This window comes from Rhinatrema bivittatum, chromosome 10 (genome assembly GCF_901001135.1).
Source record: "Rhinatrema bivittatum chromosome 10, aRhiBiv1.1, whole genome shotgun sequence".
Taxonomy (NCBI): Eukaryota; Metazoa; Chordata; class Amphibia; order Gymnophiona; family Rhinatrematidae; genus Rhinatrema; species Rhinatrema bivittatum.
In genome coordinates, this window is record NC_042624.1 from 29,159,983 (window position 1) to 29,180,350 (window position 20,368).

Consider the following 20,368-nt stretch of genomic DNA (forward strand, 5'->3'; position numbering starts at 1 on the left):
ACCCATGAGAAAAGAAAGTTTGGTCAGCATGTGGCATCTCTATCATTCCTCACTACTGCATAATCCCCAGTCTATGACCCTTCTCCCTGCTAGTGTGACTCTCTCCCATTTCCTCTGCCCTCTCCACTGGCAGGAAGAGCATAGTGCATCTAGCATGCAACTCCAGGTGTAATGTGAACTATGTTGTGCTGGCAGGTCCTATGAGAATATCATGAGCTCTCTGGAGCACTAAGCAAAGCCTGTGCCAGTTTGAAGCATCTCTCTCCTACCAGCAAGGTAATGGAATGGGGTAAGGGGCATTGAGTCTCTATGATCTTGGGTAAATCCCTATACATTCTCTACCTTTTTCTCCTATTCACCCTTTCCTTTCCTCACTATGGACTACATTTCCCAACTATTAGAATGGCGCATTTGTCTGTGATATATGTGACATCATAACCAATATGGCTCAATGTCCTAAAGTCTTCGAACTCAGTCATTCAGAATAATATGTAGACCTCTCATAGTCAATTATATCACTTAGCTAATCGGATAACAGAACATTAATTATATGACTTAACATTTTCATAATGGAATTACCTGAGCAGATGACATTGACATCTTCTCCATGGTTACAGTCATTGGTGCCAAAAGGCTTTGCTTTGCATTCATTTAGGTGAGACTCTGTACCATTGCAGCTCACCTCATGCAGCCAAATAGGCCCATTTCCGTGGCTTTGCAAACCATACCATTCCATAAACTCAGGATATCCACAGTCCAGTTCTCTGCATAACACATTAGCATCGCGTAAATCCCAGCCCCGAGCACACACTGTGCCCCATTGGCCATCATGAAACACCTCTAGTCTCCCTGAGCATTGATTGTGGCTATCCTTCAGTTCCCATTTAAGATGATCTGAAAAAAATAATAAGAAATCAAGATTTGTAGCTGGTATAAGTTCTTGCTACCGGTAGTATCCTGGTTTATCTCAATATCACCTGAATCTCTCAATAAAATGGCCACTTTCTAATTCACATTATCTCATCAATTATTTTAAAATAAAACAGTTAACATAACCATACTATTCTGTAGTGCATTCTACAAGAGAAATCCAAGAAAAAATGAAAGATGAGCTTAATAAAAGAGCTGAATTGATTAATCTGAAAGTCACTGAAGAGATGGAGGAGCCAAGAACTTGGTTCACTGATTAATCGTAGCTGAAACATATGCAGGCCTATATTCTGTAAACTGTTTAGTGGACAAATTATCAGGCTGAAGTTAGATGGATAACCTGTCCCAGATATTCAGTGGAATAAATATCCCACTGAATATACCAGATAACTTTAAATCTAACCGGCCAGCTTTTGAATATGGCTAGTTAAGTCTAAAGTTATCCAGCCTTACAATTTAACTAGATATCTTCAAAATATATCCGGCTAAATAGTGATATTAAAAAAAAAATACAACAAAAAGGGCCTTTGACCTGAGTGTCTCTCTTCCCCAAGCTATTTTAATAGATGGCCCTGTCGGGCAATGGACCTCCGTCCCCCAATCCCCTCCTAAATCAGTGTAGCAGTCTGAAGGTTGGGCCCCTGCCCCACCACTCTTTCCCTGTTCTGAACCACAACTTGCAATCTGGCTTCATCCTGGAACCCTCCTACCCACCCGTATTCTCAACTGGCGGCCACAACCCTTCTCACCCTCCCAGACCCCATCTAACCCCCCCCCCCTCTCCGCCAATACCAAAGCCACACCCTTGCCGAGAGTGAGAGCTAAACTCACCCATTCTCGACGATCTACCCACAGTTTACGCTTCCTGCTCTAGAAGAGTAAGTCAACACTAATGACATATCTGGCTAAAATCTAGCCAGAATGTCACTATACAGGTTCACTTTACCATCTGCATGACCATTTATTTATTTTATTTATTTTTGGTTTTTATATACCGGAAGTTCCTGTATACAATACATATCACTCCAGTTCACATTTAACAGAGATAACTATCGCCGGAGAGGCGGTTTACATGGAACATATCGAATATAATGAACGGATAATCTATAATAAAGTACAATTTAACTAACATTTGAAGAACCTACCAAACAAATTTGGATGGGATAATCCTTAAAGAATTAGGAAACCCATTCCATCATTTTATATATCCCAACCAAGGGTTGGGATATATAAAATGTATCATGTGAGGAATGTATCATGAGAGGAATCATCAGACTCAGAGGATAGTGAACTTGTTTGTAGCTCAGGAGGGTATGGAGAGTCTAATTCCACCTGCCTCTATGCTTCTTGTTGTTGTCGTAGCCCATATTCCATCTTGCTTGCTATTTGGGAGCTGGACTATGTCACCTGTGGATCTGCTTGACCACCCTGTACTTTCCCGTGCTGATTCCACTTCTGCTGTGACTTCATCCAAGGGACGCAGCATTTTAAAGGAAGGCCGCAACACCAGAGGGAATTTCCACCTGCCTCTCTGCTACTTGATGTTGCCGTAGACCATAGTCTTTCTTGCTGGCTGGGAACTGGACTGTGAAACCCGCGGACCTGCTGAACCACCCTGTACTTCCTAGTGCTGGTTCCTCCCCTATTGTGATGTCATCCAGGGCACAGTGTTTAAAAGGCCGACTATGACACTAGAGGGAATTTCCACCTGCCTCTCTTCTACTTGGTGTTGCCATAGCCCATATTCCGTCTTGCTGGCTACTTGGGAACTAGACTGTGTCACCCGCAGACCTGTTGGACCACACTATACTTCCTTGTGCTGATTCCGCTCCCACTGTAATGTCATCCAGGGGCGGAGCATTTAAAAGGAAGGCCCTGATGCAAGAGGTACTCTGAAAAAAAATAATACTCTGAAAAAAATAATAAGAATCAAGATTTGTAGCTGGTATAAGTTCTTGCTAGTATCCTGGTTTATCTCAATATCACCTGAATCTCTCAATAAAATGGTCAATTTCTAATTCACATTATCCTTGTGGAGCGGGTACAAGCACGAAGAAGCATGTACAAAGGAAGTTAAGGAACTTGCTCTTTTCTGCGCACATTCAGGGATTTTTTCCTCTTCTGCTTGCCCCTGTGACTTGATGATGCCCACCTGCCCTGTTAACACTATTGTTGGCCTCCGACGCTATGGATAGCTCGACTCTCCTCATCGCAAGAATATTTATCGCTGTTGTTCAACTTTGATACCAATACCAGTAAAACCATTTCAATGATTGTTTTGTCAATTGCACTAACAATTCTATTGGTAAATGTACAGTCTCTTTCAAAGAAGTCAATTGTAATTTACAATTTGCTTACACAATAAAAACCTGAATGTTTTTGTATTACAGGGGCCTGGTCTGACTACACAACTGTTACAAGGTTGCCCTCCAGGTTACAGCTATATTGCTCTATCGTGCTCAGTATTGCTCAATATATTGTAGTATTTACAAATGCTCTTTATCATTAAGTAAGCACTCTGCACTAGTTTCTTCTCCATATGAGCTTCTTTAGCTCACTAGCTTCTTATCTTAGTAAGTTTAATTTATTTTTAGTTTATTGTCCTCCTGAATTCGTCACATAATATTTCTCCTTTCTTTGAATTTTTTTTTTTGTTCAAAAGCTCAATTTTGAGACTATCATAGTGGGAGTTTTTAATGTCCATGTGGATATCTGTCCTCTTTCAATTGAGAGTGAACTGCTGTTTGGTACTATGAAAGTGTGTGGCTTTTAGCAGATCATTAACTACCCAACTCACAAGACTGGACATATATTAGATTTAGAGGCAGATTTTATAATCTGCGCGCGCGGGGTACATTTGTGGCTATCCGGCGCGAACAAATGTACACCTGATTTTATAACATGCGCACGCAGCCGCACGCATGTTATAAAATCTGGGGTCGGCATGCGCAAGGGGGTGCACACTTGTGCACGCAGAGCCCTAGGGGAGCGGTGATGGCTTTCACCTTTCCCTCCGAGGCCGCTCCCACCCACCTTCCCCTCCCTTCACCTATCTAACCCACCCCCCAGCCCTACCTAAATCTCCCCTCCTACCTTTATTTCAGGATTTACGCCTGCCTCTGACAGGCGTAACTTGTGTGCGCTGTCCAGCTGCCGGCGTGCCATCCCCCGGCATGGCCGCTGTGCCGGAGGCCTCAGTACCAACCCCAGACCGGCACCCCACCCACGGCCCCACCCCCTCCCGCCCCTTTTTCAAAGCCCCGAGACATGTGCACGCCGCCGAGCCTATGCAAAATAGGCTCGGCGCTCGCAGGGGCACTTTCTCGGGGTTATGCATGTAAATTACGCTCGTAATCCTTTGAAAATCTGCCCCTTAATGTTTACCAATTAATCTGTTTTTTCATTGAACAATTCCAACCTTATGTCTCCAAAGTTCCCTAGTTGGATCATTTTTTGATTAATGTGGCCTTAGGAGTTATTAGGTCTATAGAAGTTGACATTGTAACTATACAACTTTTTATAAATGCTCTCATGTTGATCCTGCACTTTTTCAAGAAAAACTAATCACATTGCTATCAGATCTATCTCCTAATTGTTTGGAAACGCTAGTTGATAGATGGCATGATTCTATTCGTACAGTTGTGGATGAATTGGGGCCATTGAAACTTTGAAAATTTTAAGAGAAAAAGTTTTTCCCTGTGGTTTTCCTACTCAGTTGTTTATAAGCACATGGTAAACAGAGCAGAACTATGTTGGCGTAAGACTTTTTCACCTGAGAATCTGAGCCTATACAAACATCATCTTGTTTCTTAGAGAGATGCCATATTTTTGGCTAAATTAACTTACTATAATAATAAAATCCTGTCATCTGGAAATAATATGTGACAGTTGTTTCAGACAATGAAACAATTGATTGGCATCACTGCTATTTCTCTTGTTTACCCCTCAAACAATGTGACCAAGATGTTATGTGAATCTTTTGCTATGTTTTTTGGTTTCAAAGGTCTCAAGCCTGTGTTCCTCTTTTCCAACTAGTGACATTCCAACAAACCCTGAGAATGAGGTTTCAGTAATCTGGGATCATTTTTCTGAGGTGTTACACTGTCAACCTGGAAGATGTAGTAGGCCAGATTGACAAACTAAAGAGTAGCAAGTCACCTGGACTGGATGGTATGCATCCTAGGGTACTAAAGGAACTAGTTAAAATTTGTAACCTATCATTAAAATCATCCATTGTACCTGAAGACTGGAGGGTGGCCAATGTAACCCCAATATTTAAAAAAGGCTCCAGGGGTGATCCGGGTAACTATAGACCAGTGAGCCTAACTTCAGTGCCGGGAAAAATAGTGGAAAATATTCTCAAGATCAAAATTGTAGAGCATATAGAAAGACATGATTTAATGGAACACAGTCAACATGGATTTACCTAAGGGAAGTCTTGCCTAACAAACCTGCTTCATTTTTTTGAAGGGGTTAATAAACATGTGGATAAAGGTGAACCGGTAGATGTAGTGTATTTGGATTTTCAGAAGGCGTTTGACAAAGACCCTTATGAAAGGCTTCTACGAAAACTAAAAAGTCATGGGATAGGAGGCGATGTCCTTTCGTGGATTACAAACTGGTTAAAAGACAGGAAACAGAGAGTAGGACTAAATGGTCAATTTTCTCAGTGGAAAAGGGTAAACAGTGGAGTGCCTCAGGGAACTGTACTTGGACCGGTGCTTTTCAATATATATATCAATGATCTGGAAAGGAATACGACGAGTGATGTTATCAAATTTGCGGATGATACAAAATTGTTCAGAGTAGTTAAATCACAAGCAGACTGTGATACATTACAGGAGGACCTTGCTAGACTGGAAGATTGGGCATCCAAATGGCAGATGAAATTTAATGTGGACAAGTGCAAGGTGTGGTCCAAGAAAACAAACCGGTAACCGATCCAATGTGGCGGACAGCAAAAGGATGATAAGATGGAATCGGTAAAAAATGGACTTTATTGAAACTTGCCCGACTCTGGCCGAGTTTCGCTCAACCGAGCTGCCTCAGGGGCTTCTTGAACCATTTAAATTGGCTCTGTATAGTTTCAATATCTTTCACATCGAGGTTGAAGGAACATGAGTCAGCATACCGAGTCTCAACGTGTTCAAGGAACAGTTCATGAATGACCTTTAGTCGAACGGCATCCAGTCACTCACCACTCAAACAAACGCTGTTTTTCGGTATGCTGACTCATGTTCCTTCAACCTCGATGTGAAAGATATTGAAACTATACAGAGCCAATTTAAATGGTTCAAGAAGCCCCTGAGGCAATAAAGTCCATTTTTTACCGATTCCATCTTATCATCCAAGTGCAAGGTGTTGCATATAGGGAAAAATAACCCTTGCTGTAGTTACACGATATTAGGTTCCATATTAGGAGCTACCACCCAAGAAAGAGATCTAGGCGTCATAGTAGATAATACATTGAAATCGTCGGCTCAGTGTGCTGCAGCAGTCAAAAAAGCAAATAGAATGTTAGGAATTATTAGGAAGGGAATGGTTAATAAAATGGAAAATGTCATAATGCCTCTATATCGCTCCATGGTGAGACCACACCTTGAATACTGTGTACAATTCTGGTCGCCGTATCTCAAAAACGATATAGTTGCAATGGAGAAGGTACAGAGAAGGGCAACCAAAATGATAAAGGGGATGGAACAGCTCCCCTATGAGGAAAGGCTGAAGAGGTTAGGGCTTTTCAGCTTGGAGAAGAGACAGCTGAGGGGGGATATAATAGAGGTCTTTAAGATCATGAGAGGTCTTGAACGAGTAGATGTGACTTGGTTATTTACACTTTCGAATAATAGAAGGACTAGGGGGCATTCCATGAAGTTAGCAAGTAGCACATTTAAGACTAATGGGAGAAAATTCTTTTTCACTCAACGCACAATAAAGCTCTGGAATTTGTTGCCAGAGGATGTGGTTAGTGCAGTTAATGTAGCTGGGTTCAAAAAAGGCTTGGATAAGTTCTTGGAAGAGAAGTCCATTAATGTTGAGATTACTTACCTGATAATCTCCTTTTCCTTAGTGTAGACAGATGGACTCAGAACGAATGGGTATAGTATCCGCGTGCTAGCAGTTGGAGACGGATCTGACGTCAGCACGGGGTATATATACCCCGACAGGAAGCGTAGCAACTTAGTAATCTTCCTTGCAAAAGCTGTTATGGATGTGTGTACTGACGCTCAGTGAAAAGTGAAAACAGGATTCCCTGACCGATTGATAGTAGCTGGAGACCGCCAGCATTCCCAACCGGAAGGCGTTGACACCTGGTAGAGTGTATGCTCTTATGTAAACAAATGACATGGCTTACCTTGAATCGGTGAAACCCATGTACACAGGCAGCTGGGCGGGATGCTGAGTCCATCTGTCTACACTAAGGAAAAGGAGATTATCAGGTAAGTAATCTCAACATTTCCTGGCGTGTAGCCAGATGGACTCAGAACGAATGGGATGTACAAAAGCTTTACTCCCAGCCTGGGCGGGAGGCTGCCTGAGGACCATGTAGGACCGCCCACGCAAATGCTGAGTCCTCCCTGGCCTGGACATCCAGACGGTAGAATCTGGAGAAGGTATGGAGGGAGGACCATGTCGCCGCTTTACATATTTCTGCAGGCGACAGCATCCTGGATTCCGCCCAGGATGCCGCTTGTGCTCTGGTAGAATGAGCCTTGACTTGTAGAGGCGGAGACTTCCCCGCCTCCACGTAAGCTGCTCTGATAACTTCTTTAATCCAGCGGGCGATGGTGGGCCGCGAGGCCGCTTCACCTTGCTTCTTCCCGCTGTGCAGGACGAACAGATGGTCTGTCTTTCGTAGTTTTATTTATTTATTTTATTTAACAGATTTTCTATACCGACATTAAAATACACATCATGTCGGTTTACATTGTAATAGCAGGTAGAAAATACATAGAACGGGGAAGTGGGGGTGGATGAACCAGCAAAAACAAGAGTAGAGAGGGCTCTAACAGGGAGCCCGAGGCAATAGTTAAAAATAGTTAACAAGGAGGGGCGGGGTAAGAGGAGTTAATTACAAAGGGCTAGGGTGCGGGGAGGTATAAAATGGGTGACTATTTACAGGGGGGGGAAGGAGGAGGCAACTGTTTACGAGGGGGGCAAAGGAGAGGAAAGGTTGCTATTCCGGGAAAGACTGGGTGAAAATCAGGGGAATTGAATTTTAAGGAGAGGGGTGGGGAGGAATAGAAGGGTGGCTAATTTACAGGGGGGAGGGTAATTATTTAGGGGGGGGGCAGGCAGGGGGGAGATTGCTAATCCGGGAAGGCTTGGTGGAAAAGCCAGGTTTTTAGCATTTTGCAGAATTTATTTGGGCATGATTCCTGGCGTAGGTTTGATGGCAGTGCATTCCATTGGGTTGGGCCTGCAATTGATAGGGTGCGGTACCTGGTTGATGTTAGTCGGGCCCTTTTAAGGGGTGGGACTTGTAGGGTAAATTTATGGTTTGTTCTGGTGGGGCGGGCGGATTGTGTGAGACGGAAGGGTTCACTGAGCCAAGTGGAATTATCATTGTGTATAGTTCTTGTGTTACTTCCAGATATCTGGGCAGCAATCTGCCAATGTCGAGATGGCGCAATAAACGCCCTTCTTCAGATTTCTTCAAACCCGCCGAGGTAGGCAAGGATATGGTTTGGTTAAGATGAAACTGTGAAACCACTTTCGGTAGAAAGGAGGGAACTGTGCGAAGATGGATAGTCTCCGGAGTGATTCTGAGAAATGGATCCCGGCATAGAAACATATAGAAACATAGAAACATAGAAACATAGAAATGACGGCAGAAGGAGACCAAATGGCCCATCTAGTCTGCCCCGCAAATTTTCTCTCTCATACTTATCTGTTTCTCTTAGCTCTTGGTTCTATTTCCCTTCCACCCCCACCTTTAATGTAGAGAGCAGTGATGGAGCTGCATCCAAGTGAAATATCTAGCTTGATTAGTTAGGGGTAGAAGCCGCCGCAATAAGCAATCTGCACCCATGTTTATTTGTTTTACCCAGACTGTTATACAGCCCTTATTGGTTGATTTTCTTCTCCCATGCCGTTGAAGCAGAGAGCTATGCTGGATATGCATCGAAAGTGAAGTATCAGGCACATTTGGTTTGGGGTAGTAACCGCCGTAACAAGCCAGCTACTCCCTGCTTTGCGAGTGCGAACCCTCTTTTCTGGATGTGTGAAGTATCAGTTTTTCTTCTCCCCTGCCGTTGAATCAGAGAACTATGCTGTATATGCATTGAAAGTGAAGTATCAGGCTTATTTGATTTGGGGTAGTAACCGCCGTAACAAGCCAGCTACTCCCCTCTTTGTGAGTGTGAATCCTTTTTTCCACATTTCCTCTTGCTGTTGAAGCTTAGAGCGATTTTGGAGTCACAGTAAGCCTGTGTATGTTTATTTAATAAGGGTATTGACTCCAGGCAGTAGCCGTCATTCTGGCGAGTCACCCACTCTTCATTGGCAGCCTCTTGACTTTATGGATCCACAGTGTTTATCCCATGCCCCTTTGAAGTCCTTCACAGTTCTGGTCTTCACCACATCCTCCGGAAGGGCATTCCAGGCATCCACCACCCTCTCCGTGAAGAAATACTTCCTGACATTGGTTCTGAATCTTCCTCCCTGGAGCTTCAAATCGTGACCCCTGGTTCTGCTGATTTTTTTCCTTCGGAAAAGGTTTGTCGTTGTCTTTTGATCATTAACACCTTTCAAGTATCTGAAAGTCTGTATCATATCACCTCTGCTCCTCCTTTCCTCCAGGGTGTACATATTTAGATTCTTCAATCTCTCCTCATACGTCATCCGATGAAGATCCTCCACCTTCCTGGTCGCCCTTCTCTGTACCGCCTCCATCTTGTCTTTGTCTTTTTGAAGGTACGGTCTCCAGAACTGAACACAGTACTCCAGGTGAGGCCTCACCAAGGACTTGTACAAGGGAATAATCACTTCCCTTTTCTTACTCGATATTCCTCTCTCTATGCAGCCCAGCATTCTTCTGGCTTTAGCTATCGCCTTGTCGCATTGTTTCGCCGACTTCAGATCATTAGACACCATCACCCCAAGGTCCCTCTCCTGCTCCGTGCACATCAGCCTTTCCCCCCCCCATCGAATACAGTTCATTCGGATTTCCACTCCCCATATGCATGACTTTGCACTTCTTGGCATTGAATCTCAGCTGCCATATCTTTGACCACTCTTCCAGTTTCCTTAGATCCCGTCTCATTCTCTCCACTCCTTCCGGCGTGTCCACTCTGTTGCAGATTTTAGTGTCATCCGCAAAAAGACAAACCTTACCTTCTATCCCGTCCGCAATGTCGCTCACAAAGATATTGAACAGGACCGGTCCCAAAACCGATCCTTGTGGTACACCGCTTAAAACCGCTCTCTCTTCAGAGAGAGTTCCATTTACCATCACACATTGTCTTCTGTCCGTCAACCAATTTGCAATCCAGGTCACCACCTCGGCACTCACTCCCAAGCTTCTCGTTTTATTCACCAGTCTCCTGTGCGGAACCGTATCAAAAGCTTTGCTGAAATCCAAGTAGATGACATCGAGCGCTCTTCCTTGATCCAATTCCTTGGTTACCCAGTCAAAAAAGTCAATCAGATTTGTCTGACAGGATCTTCCCCTGGTGAATCCATGTTGCCTCTGGTCCATTAATTCTCCTGACTGTAGATAGTTCACTATTCTCTCTTTCAACAGTGACTCCATTACTTTTCCCACCACCGAAGTGAGGCTGACCGGTCTGTAGTTGCCAGCCTCCTCCCTGTTCCCACTCTTGTGAAGCGGGACCACCACCGCTCTTCTCCAATCTCTTGGTACCACTCCTGTTTCTAGGGATCTATTGAACAGGTCACACAGCGGACCCGCCAGAACATCTCTGAGCTCCCTCAGTATCCTTGGATGAATCCCATCAGGCCCCATGGCTTTGTCCACTTTCAGGTTCTTTAGCTGTTCCCATACATTCTCTTCTGTAAAAGGATTTTCATCTATTCCTCTTCCCTCCAGTTTCTTGTTGTGTAAAGATGGTCCTTCTCCAGGGTCTTCTTTAGTGAACACAGAGCTGAAGTATTCGTTTAATATTTCTGCCATTTCTTCATCTCTCTCCATACATTGATCATTACCACCTTTCAATTTCACTATACCACTTTGGACCTTTCTCTTTTCGCTGATGTATCTGAAAAATGTTTTGTCACCATTTTTTATCTCCTTGGCAATCCTCTCTTCCGCTTGACTTTTTGCCAACTTGATTAATTTCTTTGTCTCCCTCAGTTGATACAAATATTCTTTTTTGTGTTCCTCCCTTTGGGAACTTTTATATTTCTTGTATGCTGTTCTTTTAGCTTTAATTTTGTCAGCCACCTCCTTTGAGAACCAGATAGGTTTCAATTTTCTTTTGCTTTTCTTTACATTTCTAACATATAGAGCAGTTGCCTTGGTGATTGCTCCTTTTAGTTTGGTCCACTGCTGATCCACATCTCTTTCATTCTCCCATCCTTTTAGTTCTTCCTCCAGGTACTTCCCCATTTCCTCAAAGTCTGTGTTTTTGAACTGTAAAACTCGGGTCTTTGTGGTTCTTTTCCCTATTCTTTTAGTGATATTAAACCATATCGTTTGATGATCACTGGTGCTGAGGTGGGTGCCCACCTGGACATCGGAGACATTATCTCCATTAGTGAGCACTAAGTCTAGTATAGCTCCTTCTCTCGTGGGTTCCAACACCATTTGTTTGAACAAAGATACTTGCATGGCATCCACTATCGCTCTGCTATTTTTAGATTCTGCAGATGGGATTTTCCAGTCTACATCTGGCATATTAAAGTCACCCACGATCACCACTTCTCCCTTCTTACCTATCTTATGGATGTCTTCAACCAGATCTCTGTCCAGCTCTTCCTTTTGGTTTGGAGGCCTGTAAACCACTCCAATATAAATGGATGGTCCGTCATCTTTTTTTAGGTCAACCCATAGTGCTTCTTCCTTGCCCCAACTTCCTTGCAGCTCAGATGCTTGGATGTTGTTTCTGACATAAAGAGCCACACCTCCCCCTTTTCTATCCTCTCTGTCCTTCCTTAACAAGTTATAGCCTGGTATTGTTGTATCCCATTCATGAGATTCTGTGAACCATGTCTCTGTGATAGCAACAATGTCCAATTCTGCCTCTGTCATTAGGGCCTGTAGATCTGGGATTTTATTTCCCAAACTATGAGCATTTGTGGTCATAGCCTTCCAGGTACTCTCTTTAAGGTTATTGCTTTTCCTGGACTCCTTATGAGACTTTGGTTGAGATTTGTTATTCACTTCACTCATTCCTTTTGCGGTTGTGCCACTGTTGACAGAGTTATCCATCTGAATTAGATTTTTCTTTTGGTTATGGAACTTGAAATTCTGCATGCATTGTGTTTTTTTTCTCATTTCTGGTAACACGTCAATGTTTTTCTCAAGAACTTCATTAGTTTTTAATATAGAGAAGGCTTTTTGTTCTTTTTGCATCTGGTACATTGTGTGTCTCCTTATCACAGGTCTAATTCTACCAGAGCCCACTGTAATCCTGGATTTTAAAGAATTTCTTAATGACCTGTTTGAGTGGGGGGGTGTACCTGTTGGCTGCCCATCTGTCAAGAATGGGTGACTGTGGGGCCTACCTGAGCCTAATGAATCTCCTTTTCTTGACTCTTGGTTTTTCTGTGATATTGGGGAATTAATTTCTGAGTAATGCAATGTGGGTGTAATACTTGTAATTGAAGCTAATTGAGCTTTAACCTCAGTCAGCTCCTTTTTCAATGTAGAGAGTTGTGCACAAATTGGGCAAGCTCTAAGTTTCCAGATGCTTTCCCTGAGAATACAGGCTCCACAGCAGTTACATTGGATAGTCCTCATTTTGGTAATATTTGATTTGTATTTCCTTGACCTATCAATGTACTAATTTATCTTGCTGCTAATGTTAAGTTAGGCAGTCTTTATTAGAAAACAAGCCCCAGGGGTGGGTGGGTAGAGGGGTAGGGTGAGAGGGAGTCAAACAGTTTAATCTGGGACAAGCTGGGTAAAGCAGGGCACTTCCTGGAGCAATAATAGTCCTCTATTAAATGATCTCTCAGTACTTATGTGCCAATGTTAAACAGATTATAAAGATAGCTCTACAATAAGAGAAATGCAGGTATGCTGAATCTTAAAGCAAACGAATTAGCAAAGAACCAGACCAAATATATACTCCAGCCTCTTCACTGACCACAATGGCTCTCCTTCTCACTAACTTTACCTCCCCCAAGGTCTGAGACACACCCAATCCAGTTAGATGAGGTCACTTCTGGAAGTGTATCTGTCCTTTGATCAATTGCTTTAAAACAGACTTTATGCCCCAATATAAAAATTTGACCAGATTATTTATGCCAGCTAACTCCAAAAAGAGAGAGATTTTACAGATTAAAAGCTGGACTGCTTTTCTGTGGGGTTTTTTTTTGTTTGGTTTTTTGTTTTTTACGTTATGGCAGAGCAACCAAACAGCAAATTAACTTCAAGAATATATCTTACTAACAAGAAATGAAACACAGGCAGGAATTATTCACAGAAGCTTTCCACAAAACTTGAAAGTAATAAGCAGAGTACTTATCCAAAATGCAAAATCACAATGCAAATTCCAGTAGCACAAGGAGAAAAACCTTCCAGCCTCTTCACTGACCACAATGGCTCTCCTTCTCACTAACTTTACCTCCCCCAAGGTCTGAGACACACCCAATCCAGTTAGATGAGGTCACTTCTGGAAGTGTATCTGTCCTTTGATCAATTGCTTTAAAACAGACTTTATGCCCCAATATAAAAATTTGACCAGATTATTTATGCCAGCTAACTCCAAAAAGAGAGAGATTTTACAGATTAAAAGCTGGACTGCTTTTCTGTGGGGTTTTTTTTTGTTTGGTTTTTTTTTTTTTACGTTATGGCAGAGCAACCAAACAGCAAATTAACTTCAAGAATATATCTTACTAACAAGAAATGAAACACAGGCAGGAATTATTCACAGAAGCTTTCCACAAAACTTGAAAGTAATAAGCAGAGTACTTATCCAAAATGCAAAATCACAATGCAAATTCCAGTAGCACAAGGAGAAAAACCTTCCAGCCTCTTCACTGACCACAATGGCTCTCCTTCTCACTAACTTTACCTCCCCCAAGGTCTGAGACACACCCAATCCAGTTAGATGAGGTCACTTCTGGAAGTGTATCTGTCCTTTGATCAATTGCTTTAAAACAGACTTTATGCCCCAATATAAAAATTTGACCAGATTATTTATGCCAGCTAACTCCAAAAAGAGAGAGATTTTACAGATTAAAAGCTGGACTGCTTTTCTGTGGGGTTTTTTTTTGTTTGGTTTTTTTTTTTTTTTACGTTATGGCAGAGCAACCAAACAGCAGGACAGTGCTTGTAGCTCTGAGATGCGGCGTGCTGAACATACAGCCAGCAAGAACACCATCTTCAAGGTTAGAGAACGGAGAGACAGGCCCCAAAGGGGTCTGAAGGTGGATCCCGCGAGGAAATCCAAAACAAGGTTGAGGTTCCATAAGGGCACTGGCCACTTCAGTGGCGGACGAATATGCTTGACTCCTTGCAGGAAGCGAGAAACATCTGGGTGCTTGGCGATGGTCTTGCCATCCCTCCTGGGGCCATAGCAAGTCAGCGCAGCCACCTGAACCTTGATGGAGCTGAGGGAGAGACCCTTCTGAAGTCCATCTTGCAGGAAATCCAACACAATAGGGATCAAGGTCACATGTGGATTGGTGCCGTGAGTGTCGCACCATGCTTCAAATACTCTCCAGATCCTTACGTAGGTGAGGGATGTGGAAAACTTGCGAGCTCGGAGGAGTGTATCTATCACGGGCTCTGAGTAACCTCTTTTCTTCAGTCTAGCCCTCTCAATGGCCAGACCGTAAGAGAGAATTGAACTGGATCCTCGTGGAGGATGGGACCTTGACGTAGAAGGTCCCGGAGAGGATGCAGGGGAAGAGACTCCCCTGCCAGAAGTCTTCTCATGTCTGCGTACCAGGGTCTTCTTGGCCAGTCTGGTGCCACTAGAAGAACTAGGCCCCGGTGTTTCTGAATCTTGTGGATGATGGCGCCCAGCAGAGGCCACGGAGGAAAGGCATATAGCAGAGTCCCTGGAGGCCACGGCTGAACCAGGGCATCGATTCCGTGGGAGAACGGGTCGCGCTTGCGGCTGAAGTATCTGGGTACTTGAGCATTGGACTTGTCCGCCCGTAAATCCATGTCCGGAATCCCCCAGTGATCCACAATCATCTGGAAGGCTGTGGGTGACAGCTGCCACTCTCCCGGATTTAGACATTCTCTGCTGAGGAAGTCTGCCGTGGTGTTGTCCTTCCCGGCAATGTGGACGGCGGAGATGTCCTGAAGATTCGCCTCTGCCCAAACCATCAGTGGGGCGATCTCCAGAGATACTTATCGGCTTCTGGTTCCGCCCTGACAGTTGATGTATGCCACCGTGGTGGCATTGTCGGACATCACTCTGACTGCTCTGTTCTTCAGTTTGTGAGCAAATCGAAGGCATGCCAATCGGACTGCCCGAGCCTCTAGACGGTTGATGTTCCACACTGACTCTTCTCCGCGCCACCGCCCTTGTGCGGTGGGTCCTTCACAGTGTGCTCCCCGGCTGCTCAGGCTGGCATCTGTGGTGAGCAGGGTCCACGTGGGGGAGGACATCCTCGACCCCTTGCTCATGTGGTCGGACTGCAGCCACCACCGTAACTGTGTCCTGACTCTGGCAAGCAGAGGTAGGTACGTGGAATAGTTCCGTAGACAAGGGCTCCAGCGAGAGAGCAGGGAGTGTTGTAGAGGTCTCATATGGGCCCTTGCCCAAGGTACCACTTCCATGGTGGATGCCATGAGACCGAGAACCTGCAGATAATCCCAAGCTATGGGCCGACTGGCTCCCATCAAGTACTGGATACGCGTCTGAAGTTTCAACCTTCTCTTGGTAGGGAAACTGACTGTGTCTGCCTGTGTGTCGAACTGTACTCCCAGGTATTCCAGTGACTGGGAAGGCTGTAGGCAACTCTTGCTGAGGTTGATTACCCAGCCCAAGCTTTCCAGAAGGGCGATCACTCTGTCGGTTGTCCGATGACTCTCCTCTCGTGATTTCGCCCGGATCAGCCAATCGTCTAGGTAGGGAAGGACCAGAATTCCTTCCCGTCTGAGTGCCGCTGCTACCACGACGACCACCTTGGTGAAGGTCCGCGGTGACGTGGCCAACCCGAAGGGTAGAGCTCGGAATTGAAAGTGGCGTCCTAGAACCTTGAAGCGTAGGTAGCGCTGATGATCCGGATGGATCGGGATATGCAGGTAGGCTTCCGACAAGTCTAATGCCGTGAGGAATTCTCCTGGCTGTACTGCGGTCTTGACGGAGCGCAGAGTTTCCATGCGAAACCTCGGGACCCGTAAGTATCGATTGACGGACTTGAGGTCCAGTACATGCCGAAAGGTGCCCCCTTTCTTGGCTACCATGAAATAAATGGAATAGTGTCCAGAATTCACTTCCCAGGCAGGTACTGGGATGATCGCGTTCAAGGACAGGAGCCTCGCCAAGGTAGCTTCCAATGCTGCCTTCTTGTGTATGGGACATGACGATTCCACAAACTTGTCCGGAGGGAGATGATGAAAGTCCAGATAATATCCCTCTCGGATAATGGCGAGGACCCACTGGTCCGACGTGATCTTGACCCATCTGGGGTAGAAGAGGGTTAACCTGCCCCCTATGCAGTGGCGTAGCCAGAATTGATTTTTTGGGTGGGCACAAGGTTAACATAGGTGGGCACAAGGCATGCAGGTCTACTAGTTGTTTTCTTACTGATAAATAATGCCATATACTGCACCCTAGAATGGCTTTCTAAGTAGTTTGCAACAGCCATTATTGTGTCATGTATGAAACTTTAAAATAATTTACTTCAATTATTTCAAGTATAGAAAACAATCAAATCCAATCATATAATAAAACAAAAATTTATGTATTCTTTCATGAACCATCTTTGCAGAAACCCAGAAATCTTCATAAATACAATAAAATATAATTAATCATCAGAACAGGTGCAGCGCAGAGCTAGGGCAATTCACATTACAAGTAACATGAAAAAAAAAATTCAAATTCTGGTGTAATCTCAGCAAAAAATAACCCATCACTGCTATTTTGTGAAGTAACAAACTCTTGCAAAGAAAGAGGCATCTGGAACCTTGCCAAACAATCACAGCACTGACTCTCAGGATTCAAACAGCAACCTTATGAAAAAGCAGCAATGCAAATACTACACCAGGCCCTAGAACATTAATACATCACCTACGGGAATAACAGAACAGGCTGGACTACTACTACAGAGAAACTATATGCTAGAAATACTCATTTCTGTCACAAACAGGCAAAACTGAGACCGACCCTTACCTAATATAGAAATAAGAGACTATAAATTAGAAACAGAAACATGTAGATAAAGCCAAAATAGAAAGCCTGAGAAACTAAAATGTCTGAACAGTGGAATACTTAAGAAAGAGCAAAATACAAAAATATAAGTATGCACATTCCCAAAGATGACATATTTAAATTGCTAACATCTCTCTCTCTCTCTCTATATATATATATATATTTTTTTTACCTTTGTTGTCTGATCTTTGTATTTTTCTAATCAGTTGGTCCTGGTCTCTCTTTCCCATTTTTTCCCTTGTCGCTCATTTCCTAATTCCTCTTCAGTGTCTTTTCTACTACTGTCTTCTTCCCTTACACACACACACACATATATACATAAATGCTTTCTCTCACAGACTCCCTCACACACTCAGGCTCTCACTCTCATATGCTGTCCCCCCCCCCCCCCCAAGCTCACATTCTCTGCAGACACACATACAAGCTCTCACTTTCTCACCCCTCCCCAGGCTTATATTCTTATGCATACACAGACGCACATCCAGGCACCCATTCTCATCCACACACACAAACCCATTCTCACCCACACATACACATATTCAAGCTCCCATTCTCACCCACACATACACACATTTAAGGTCCCATTCTCACCCACACATACACACTTTCAAGCACCCATTCTTACCCACATATTCAAGCTTCCATTCTCACCCACACACACAAACCCAGCTCCCATTCTCACCCATATATATACACATTCAAGCTTCCAACCTCACCCACATATTCAAGCGTCCATCCTCACCCACATATTCAAGCTTCCATTCTCACCCACACACACAAACCCAGGCTCCCATTCTCACCCATATATACACACATTCAAGCTTCCATCCTCACCCATATATACACACATTCAAGCTTCCAACCTCACCCACATATTCAAGCTTCCATCCTCACCCACACACATTCAAGACTCCATTCTCACTCTCATACATACCCAGGGTCCGATTTTCACCCACACACACACAACAAGGCTCCCATTCTCATCCTCACATACACATTCAAGCCTGTGCACAGTTTCCGCTTCCTCCCCCCAGAGCAGGAAGATCAGCTGGCCTCTCCTGCTGCCACCGGACTCCTCCTATCTTCGAGCCATACGGCCGACCGATCTTCCTGTTTGGGGGGGGGGGTGGAGAGCGGAAGCGCCGCGCACAGTTTCCGCTTCCTCCCCCCAGAGCAGGAAGATCAGCTGCCTCTCCTGCTGCCACCGGACTCCTCCTATCTTCGAGCCATACGGCCGATCGATCTTCCTGCTGGGGGGGGGGGGAGCGGAAGCTGTGCGTGGCGCTTCCGCTCTACTCCCCCCCCCCCCCCCACAGGAAGATCGGTCGGCTGTACGCAGGAGGCCAGTGTCAGCAGGAGAGGCAGCTGATCTTCCTGCTCTGGGGGGAGGAAGCGGAAACTGTGCGCGGCGCTTCCGCTCTCCTCCCCCCCGCAAACAGGAAGATCGGTCGGCCCTATGGCTGTAGGACCGCTTCCCCACGTGTGCCGTGATGGCGCGCCAAGCATGGGTTCTCCTCTTCACTGTCGCGGGGATGGGATCCCGCGACAGCCTTGCAGTTCTGGTGTCAGTTGGGTGGGCCTGGGTCTAAATTGGGTGGGCAGCTGCCCACCCAGGCCCACCCGTGGCTACGCCACTGCCCCTATGGCTCTGTCCCCCAGATGAATCGCCGGATTCTCATTGGGAGGCGCGGCCGGGACCTGAGCCCGGGCCTGCTCCCCTCTTGCGCTGCTTGGTCCGAAAGGCCTGATTCCTGGCCTGAGGACGTGGTGCCTGGTAGCGACTCCTGTAAGGAACAAAGCGCTGTGAACTCCTGCCCCTGGAGGGCCTTGGAAAGGCGCGCTGGCCCCTTCTGAACTGATCTTCCGGCAGTCTAGGCACTGGAGAGGCACCCCATGTACTGGCCAGTTTATCAAGGTTTGGAAAACACGCTCAGCGAGCGTGCAGGCTCTCGAAACTGTGGAGATTGTCAATTTGTCACTACTTGCTAGAGAATTACCCATTTGTTTAAAAAGAGCCTTAGTAAGACCATTACTGAAAAAAAGCAGTGTTAGATGCCAAGGAATTTTCAAACTACCAGTCTGTAGCCTCCCTTCCATTTATTACAAAGGTCACTAAGTCAGCAGTCCTGCAACAGTTATCCCAATTCCTTGGCAATCATTCCATATTCAATCAACATCAATTTGGTTTTTGGAAATTTCATAATACAGAGACTCTCCTTATTTCTAGCTTAGACACTCTCCATCATGGTTTTGATTCCAGTACATGTTTCATGCTAGTTCTGTCGGACATAACTGCAGCATTTGACACCGTGGATCACTCTCAATTCTTTCACACTTGAGGGAAATTGGGATAGCTGGTGCAGTACTAGGTTTGGTTCTCATCATATCTCTCAGAACTGGCTCAACAGGTTAAAAGTGATTTATTTTCCTCCATGGTACTCAATAACATCTGGAATACGTCAGGGCCCAGACCTTTCTGCGGCACTTTTTAATGTTTGACTCTGTTGTGCTGGTTACTAGGTCAATTGGTTTCTCATATAAACTCTACACTGCCAATATCCAGTTTTCTTTTCCTCTGAAATCATCTTGGTCTGCTACTAACCAGTTTCTTTCACTATATTTCACCTCCATCAAGAGCTGACTTTGCCATAACAGACTATAATTAAATGTTAAAAAGCTCAAGGTTATTATCCTGCGACAGCCATTTCCATATTCTATCCCTCCATTGACTGGATATGAGGACATCTCATTTACCCTTTCCCATCAGGTATGAGATTTGAGAATATATCTGGACCCTAGGTTATTGATGATACCCCAAGTAAAATCTGTCAGTTGGACTTCATTTATTAAATTAAAACTAGTAAGTCATCTTAAGCATCTTCTCAAACCAGCTAATTTCCATACTATTCCTCAAGTAT

The 20,368-nt window shown here is 44.7% G+C and overlaps 1 protein-coding gene across 1 annotated transcript in view; it reads right to left on the reverse strand.

Annotated features, from left to right (window-relative positions):
- LOC115099917 (deleted in malignant brain tumors 1 protein-like) overlaps window positions 1–20,368 on the reverse strand; it is a 555,639-nt gene that overhangs the window by 148,348 nt on the left and 386,923 nt on the right. The window contains exon 9 of the mRNA XM_029617926.1: window positions 580–894. Within this exon, the coding sequence (XP_029473786.1) occupies window positions 580–894 (315 nt within the window). The remainder of the gene's footprint in view (window positions 1–579; window positions 895–20,368) is intronic.